The following is a 7,180-nucleotide window of genomic DNA, read 5'->3' on the forward strand; positions in this document are numbered from 1 at the left end:
GGCCGCGGGGGATCCCGCCTGGTGCTGTCGGGGGCTTCAGAGCGGGGGGTGCCGGGGTGCAAAGCTGCAGGCAGCTCTGGTTCGGCAGGCAGGGAGGGCAGCGGTGGGGAAACAGGCACCTGTCGCACTGCCCGGACCCCCCGCGTCACACCCGGACGCCTGCCCAGCAGTTGATGCTGCAGGGCACAGCTGGTGGCACCCTGAGAGCCCCTCCATGGACCTGGAAGCTAAAGATGAAGAGGAGGAGAGTCTGCAAACTGCTTTCAAGAAGCTGAGGGTGGAGGCAGCAGGGTGAGTGAGCAACAAAAAGGTCCGTGTCGTTTGTCACTTTCTTACTAGAGATTTGTATTTCTCTGTTATTTTGAATCTCAAAACACGTGTGATTTGGTGAAAGGGTCATTACTCTCAGGGAGAAGACAACTGCATCACTTGACATGAAATGTAGTAATTACAACTGTTTAATAGGGCTTTATTGCTGACTGATTTTGACACAAGATCCAACTGAAATCACACAGTGACAGCATGAAAACCTGAGGTGACTCACCCAGGGCATGGGACTGCTCTTAACTGAAGTCGCCTGGTGTGGAACAGAACATGTTTGTCCATTCATGCAAACACTGGTGCCATCAACCACCTTATCAGCCTTCCCTGTGGTCCCTGCAGATTGGCTGGGAAAGCACCTGCAGGCCAGCACCATCCTGGGGTGCTGTGCTGGAGAGCCCAGTCTGCCTGGAGATCATCAGGCTGAACGTGAGCACTCATTGTTTCAGTCTGCAGGGATTCCTGCACTAAAAATGTGCTCCATAACACACCGGGTGCACTGAGAATATGCAATACAAGCATCTTCCCTGAAATGGGGAGTTAATAAAATCAGGCAGCCTAAGAGTTTGTGAGAAAGTCCACTTGAAATCTTTTGGGAGTTCAGAGACACAAGAGACAGCTTTGTACTGATAACCAGTGTTACCTTGTGAATTCATCTCCACAGCCATCAATACCGTGAACTCATGACTTCCTCTGCACATTGAAATGTATTTTGCTTTGTTACTTGTTTCCTCTGCTTCAGGAGGTCTTCTGTTACAAGTGGAAAAAAACCAGCTGGTCTGTAACAAGGAACTGTGCTTATTAAGCTTGCTAATTCTGATGTGTTACCAGGGACAAGACTGTGTGCAGTTCTGGTTGATTCCTGATGATATCTTCTTAGGCATAAAAGGATCTTGTTTTGCAGGCCTGTGTTTTGAACAGCTCAAGTCTTGTGACTAGTCCCTTAAGATCAACTTTGAGCAGAGTGCTTGGGCTCTTCTGCTAGAATTTAAGCCTCATGTTTTAGCATTTTCTATTCTGTGTTTGAAATCACACATACAGGCACGATAAGTACAGATCTGCCTGCTCGGGCATTTATTTTTGTTGTCTGAACCTGCAGGGCCAGATGTGTTGTTTTTTTTCATTCCATGTTTATCTGGGAAATTTAATGAGAATAAATTAGGAATCTGTCCTTGTCCATTGTACCTTGTCCACTTGTCCCCTGACTGCTCAGCCTGCTGCTGTGGGTTCCTGACTGCATTTCAGATGAGTAAGGAGCCTATCTTTAACTACTGTTGTCTGACAGGAGCATCTGGAACCAGAGCTTACATTCCTTTCGTGTGTTTTAGTATAAAGAGGGCATGACCTCAGCCTCTGGGCATTTTTGTCTCCCTTCATCTCGTATCATCTCATCTCACCTCTCTTTAGACACTTGACTGAGGTCAATACAGTAAGAGCAGGTTGATAAATCTCTGTAATATTCTTGTTTCTAACCACTGACTACAGAGGAACTCAAGGCTGCAAACTTAGATATTTCTAAAGCAGAGGCTGAGCTTGGAGCTCTGAAGCAGCGTGTCCAGGCACTGCTGTGAGGAGGTGTCTCCCTGATCCTCAGACACTGCAGCTCTGACCTGGTGTCTCCCTGTTTTCCTAGATGCACGGGAACTCTGCCTGGGGGTGACGGGACCCTGCTGAGGACACCACTGAGAGCATCTGGGGAGGGGGCCAAGCCACAGCCTGGCAGCTCCAAGGACATATGGCATGGGTAAAACACACTGGTCACTGCCCCATGCCTGCCTGCCTGTGCCAAGGCACTCAGCACTCACTTTCTGTTTCTAGTGAAAGCTGGAATTAGTTGCTTCAACTTCTGTTTTCTCTCTTTTCTATTACAAAACTTCACTGTTATCTGTTTGATGTGGTGGGTTTTAAGGGCATTTTGTCAAAGACTTTAAAAGCAATATGGCCTCTTATCTTGGAGGGGGTACCTAAAACTTTATTTTCCGCCTAGTTCCTCCTTTTGTTCAAGTCTTACACCTTTGCAACCCCCTCCTACCCCTGTCCTGGGTAATTTTATTTCTGTATTGAGGTACCTGGATATTCCAGGTGATTCTGCTAGCAGCTCCAACCAATATCCAGGTTCTGCACTACAGACCAGTTTGAAATGACAAAGTATTGTTTAATTAACACAGACCATTTTGGGGGAAGGTACCTGTAAAATAGGGCTGTTTGTCTGTGTCCTTTGGGGGGGAGCCCCAAGTTTTTCAGCTGTTCCTGTTAGAGATTGTCAGTGACCAGTCACCTGGTTTTTCTAAGCAGAAAAAAAACAACAAACAAATAAAATCTAAAGCATTTGTAGCTACCTCTTACAGCTGCTGAGCTATGGTGTAGATTCTGGAGTTGCCTACTTGCTCACCTGTTGCAACCCTGCAGGTGTGTGAGGAAGCCTTCCCGAGGGTCAGCAAGAGTCCCACGGCGCAGACGCTCCAAGTCTCCTGTCCTGCATCCTCCCAAGTTTACATACTGCAACGTGAAAGCCACCAGCCAGTTGAAACACAACCCCCAGGCAGACCCAGCCACGGGCAGCATCAGTTCAGACGTTTTTGTTGCAGCAGAACACGGTACGAAGGACGGGCACGATTCTCACCTGGAGGCCGGCGAGGACAGGACTGAACCTTTGGAAGCTTTCACTGCCAAAGAGCCTTTGGAGAAGTCAAGAGAGAATTTCCCTGCTCTCTCCTCATCCTTTGAAACCAGCTTGCATTGTAGCCAAACCTCTGATTTCCAGTCCTTATCCATGCTTAGCAATGGGAAGCAGTGCCCTTGTACGGACAGGAAATGCCAGTGCAAACAGTGGAGAACCATGGAAGTGTACTCATTCTCCGGCCTGCGGAGCGTCCTGTCGGAATGTGAGAAGGCAGTCCTGGGAGCCCATGCCCAGTCTCTTCACAGATCCCCCTGTGGGGCAGTGCCAACAGGTTCTCCTAGATCTTGTTCTGAGCAAGCTCGAGCCTTTGTAGATGACGTGACTATTGAAGATCTGTCTGGATACATGGAATACTACTTATATATTCCCAAGAAAATGTCTCACATGGCAGAAATGATGTATACCTGACTGGAAGCAATAGAGAATCCCAAATCAGTTTGTGATAATGGTTGGGTTAAATGCCTTGTCAGTGCCATGTTTTTTCACCATTGTGTGTTTGATCAAATGTTCTTTGCCTCATACAGTTTAGTTTTCTAATAAAATGAAAAATGGAGCATAGTTTCTGAGCTTAGTTCTAAAGAATGCACTAAAGTCTCTGAATACCTTAACAAAAGCACTGTAGATCAAATGAACTCTCTTTGTTTCTCAGTTTGTTCTGTGGATACTCAAGCTCTGTATGCTGTTTTCAGTATTTCCTTGGACAAAAAAAAACCTTTTAGGTTTTGTTCTGAATTTTTGCAGTGTTTGGAAGGTTCATTCTAAATGTGTCCCCGCACTTAAGAGAAATGTTTCATAGCTACAGTTCTCTCCTCATCTTGCTCTAGAGAGAAGAATGAGAAGGCATTCAGTATTTTGGATAGGATGGATTTCTGTTCCTTGAACACTATCTGGCTCCTTTTTAGTTGGATCAACTGGTGAACTCTTCCTTCTCACAGATTTGTTGGGAGGTGCAGAACCTGCAGGGTGTGTGCTTGAACCCCTCCATAATCTTAACTAGCTCACTCTAAAGCAGTTCTATTTTTCTGCAGATAAGTGAAGCTCTTAGAAGCAAAAAAATATATTTTGTTATTTGTGCTTTACAGAGGGAGTATTTTAGGAGAGAGTGAAGCAGGCTAACCTTTTTTTTTGGCCCGTGCTGTCTCAGAGGTGGAGATGCTGGAGCCATCTCTACAGATGGTTTCTGGGGATGTTTGATACACAAAGCAGCTTGGAAATGGGGTAAGCAGGAGGTGTGTACCATAGAGGCTTTGTGGTGTGGAGCTGTAACATTCCTTCTGGTTGGAAATATGGAAATAAAAAATTTTGTTGCTGAGACTTGCATTAATAAATATTTGTCAAAACAATTTCAAGCCTGAATAATTTGACTTAACACCCATCTCCCCTCTTGACCTAATTTTAAGGAAAGAAACACCAAAAACACAACAAACTCCACAAATATAAAGGTCTATTTTCAGTTTCAGGACATGCTAAACAACTGTGTTGGAGTAAAATACTGCAGTTTTCACTTACACACTTAAAAATCAGTGGTCAGCATGCCAAGGAGTCACAAGCATTGTATAAAAATAGATTGCAACAGATGGAGAGAGCTGGCCTTGCATTCTGTGCTAGAGAAGTCCCAGCCATTCTAGATCTCTGTAGATTTCATTCTAATAATCCATAAAATTTACGAATCCAGGAAGTTGAGATTTAAGGTTCAAATAAATCCAACTTAAGTTATCATAACAACTCAAACTATTCTGTTGCTCCCAAGTGTTATGCAGTTATTTACACCAAGATACTGCCTTGTGCTCTCAAATTAAATGCAACCAACTTCTCTATTTGGTGTCACTGCACACATCCCCCTGCACCTACCTCCATATTGGAGGAGCTGGATCAATGAAATTTATTCCTCACCTTGCAGAAGCCAAACCAAGTCCTATCTAAGCTTTATACTGGCAGATGCTGAATCAGGACACCTGGAAAAAAATAATCAAAAAAATCAATGGAGCTGATTCTACAACCTGATTTCCATCCCCTCCTTCTAAAACAAGGAAGGTGCTTCTGTGCCTGCAAAGTCTTGTGACCAATTCCAGCCACCTGCTCTCTCCCCTCTGTGGTGCTGGCATCACCTCTGACACCAGACACCCCAGACTGTGCATTCTCAAACCTCCAGCACCTGTAACCCTGTCCCAATAACACCTCCTGCCAGGGCTCTGCCGATGCCACCTGGTCTGTCCACACAGCATCCCAGCTGTGGGGTCAGCCCAGCATCGCCACCTTTCCAATCAGGAAGGCTGGGAATGAGAGCTGGAGATGGTGACAAGGTCACACAAGGTCAGGGCACCTCTGAAGGTGGCTGGCACCCATCCTGCCCTTCAAGCCTTGCTTAGTTTAGCAAGCCAAAGCCCACTAAAGAGACAAGCACCTCCAGAGGTGGCACGTACTGCAGGACCCAGAGGGAGAAAGCAGGTAGTCAGGTTTTGAATTCCCAACAGCGCAGCGTTAATGCCTCACAAAATCTACCACTAGATGGGGCTTTCTGGACATGGATCCGCAGGAGACACCCGCTTCTGCTTGGTCAAGATGCTCTTTTCCTTTTCCCAGCCTCTCTCTCCCTCCGGCATCGCCCTCCCGCGCACCTCCGGGGGCAGGACATCACGACACCAATGGGTCTTCACCTCCCAGTTCCTAGAAAAGTGCTCTGCTCGCGGGGCTGGGTACCAGTTTGGCCCCACCTCTCCCAGTGCTTTTTGGGGACGTGTGCCTCAGTTTCCCCACTTGAGCCAGCTCTCTCAAATCCTCCCCCTGTTTCCCTCCACACCTGGGGCAACCTCACCAGCTCCAGAGTGGGTGGAGACAGGAGCAGCACACGGAGGAGCCGTGTTTGCACCCAAAGCCCTCACACAGCACCAAGACACAGACTGGCTCCCTGTGCCCATCGAGTCCTCTCCTCCATCCCCTCCACAACTTGCCCCTACAACCCAAATCGCCAGGCTGGTTTTATCCCCAACCCCCCCATACTGGCAGATGTATGGGAACTTATCTCCAGGCTGCCAGATTGGTGGAGATAGAGTGTGACAAAGCCAAGTGTCATCAAGCACAGGCCCAGATGTCCGGGTCACTGTGCCCATAAAGCCACCAGCTGCCTACACAACCTCTGGGTGATGCTCGTAGTGCCTGGAGAGCAGCAGTTCCAGGAGCCCCAGCACACTCCGAGCAGAGGAACGAACCCCGTTTGCAAATTCCACACACCTTGCTAACTCTGGCAGAGCCCCCCGAGCCCTGCCTGCTTTGGTGCAGGATGCCTGTCCGGTTTGAGCAGGCACCCTGGGGCTCTGGGACACAGGGAGGGCTCCTGGGCTCTACCCCGGGCCAGGCAGCATCACACCCATTAGGCAGTAATTAGTGCGCACTCCCAATCACTCAACACCTCTGAAGAGCCATCGGTGCTTCTTTGAATGAAGGCTGAAAGGCAGGCAAGACATTTTAAAGCCAGTATCCATCAATGGAGCCATTTATCACGTATCTGCCATGTCTAAACAGGTCGGGGAAAAGATAAAAATTCCTAATCTCTGCCGCAAATGTTCCTCAGGAGCCGCAGGGGCTGGAGCTGCCCCGGGTTGCCGGGCGGGCAGCAGGAGCCGCCGCTGCCGACACTCGCCTATTGAAGCGATGCCCGCACGTTTCCGTGGGAGCCCCGCCACGAGCGGGGACGGGCTGAGGCTTCACCCCCGTCCCCCTCCTCTCCTGTGAGCCCCGGCGCTGGGCAGTGAGCCCGGCCGGGGAGCTGGGGCTGCCCCGGGGGTGAGTGATGCTGCCCCGGGAGTGATGCTGCCGGCAGGAGCCCATGTGATGCGGGGCTAGCGCCGCTCGCTCCCTCGTCCCTCTCCCCGCTGCCTCTCAGGCTGTCATGGCGACTCCCAATAATGTTACTCCCACCAACTGCAGCTGGTGGCCCATCTCGGCGCTGGAGAACGACGCGGGGAAATCCACGGAAGGGGAGGAAAAGCAGGACCCGACAGACCCCGCTCTCAAATCCCAGGACAGGCTGGGTTTGTACCACTGGACCCAGTCCTTCAGCTCACAAAAGGTAAAAAAATTAATATATATATATGTATAAATAAATAATCGCTCGGTGGGTTCTCGTGTTGTGGTAGCTAACAGATATGCATGAGTGGGTGTGACCCTTGGGGCCCG

At 49.0% G+C, this 7,180-nt stretch overlaps 2 protein-coding genes across 6 annotated transcripts in view; both read left to right on the top strand.

The window, feature by feature from the left end:
• The first annotated feature begins 214 nt into the window (after positions 1-214).
• On the top strand, positions 215-3,412 carry LOC104389654 (oxidative stress-responsive serine-rich protein 1-like). Its single transcript, XM_009998682.1, has 3 exons — positions 215-291; positions 1,955-2,065; positions 2,731-3,412. Exons 1-3 carry the CDS (start codon positions 215-217, stop codon positions 3,410-3,412), a joined length of 870 nt encoding a protein of 289 aa, XP_009996984.1.
• A 3,481-nt stretch (positions 3,413-6,893) lies between these two features.
• Positions 6,894-7,180, top strand: part of GDAP1L1 (ganglioside induced differentiation associated protein 1-like 1) — an 18,171-nt gene continuing 17,884 nt past the window's right edge. For all 5 annotated transcript variants that reach the window (XM_009998684.1, XM_009998686.1, XM_009998687.1 and 2 more), the window contains exon 1: positions 6,894-7,073. In XM_009998684.1, the coding sequence (XP_009996986.1) occupies positions 6,894-7,073 (180 nt within the window). The remainder of the gene's footprint in view (positions 7,074-7,180) is intronic.

The sequence above is a fragment of the Chaetura pelagica genome, unplaced genomic scaffold, assembly GCF_000747805.2.
Source record: "Chaetura pelagica isolate M959 unplaced genomic scaffold, ChaPel_1.0 scaffold275, whole genome shotgun sequence".
In the NCBI taxonomy this organism is placed as follows: Eukaryota; Metazoa; Chordata; class Aves; order Apodiformes; family Apodidae; genus Chaetura; species Chaetura pelagica.

Excerpts from the sequence above, each read along its gene's own strand:
- LOC104389654 (XM_009998682.1), top strand. The coding sequence starts at position 215 with ATGGACCTGGAAGCTAAAGATGAAGAGGAGGAGAGTCTGCAAACTGCT. Across the intron at positions 292-1,954 it reads CTGAGGGTGGAGGCAGCAGG|ATGCACGGGAACTCTGCCTG; the intron begins GTGAGTGAGCAA and ends CTGTTTTCCTAG. Across the intron at positions 2,066-2,730 it reads TCCAAGGACATATGGCATGG|GTGTGTGAGGAAGCCTTCCC; the intron begins GTAAAACACACT and ends GCAACCCTGCAG.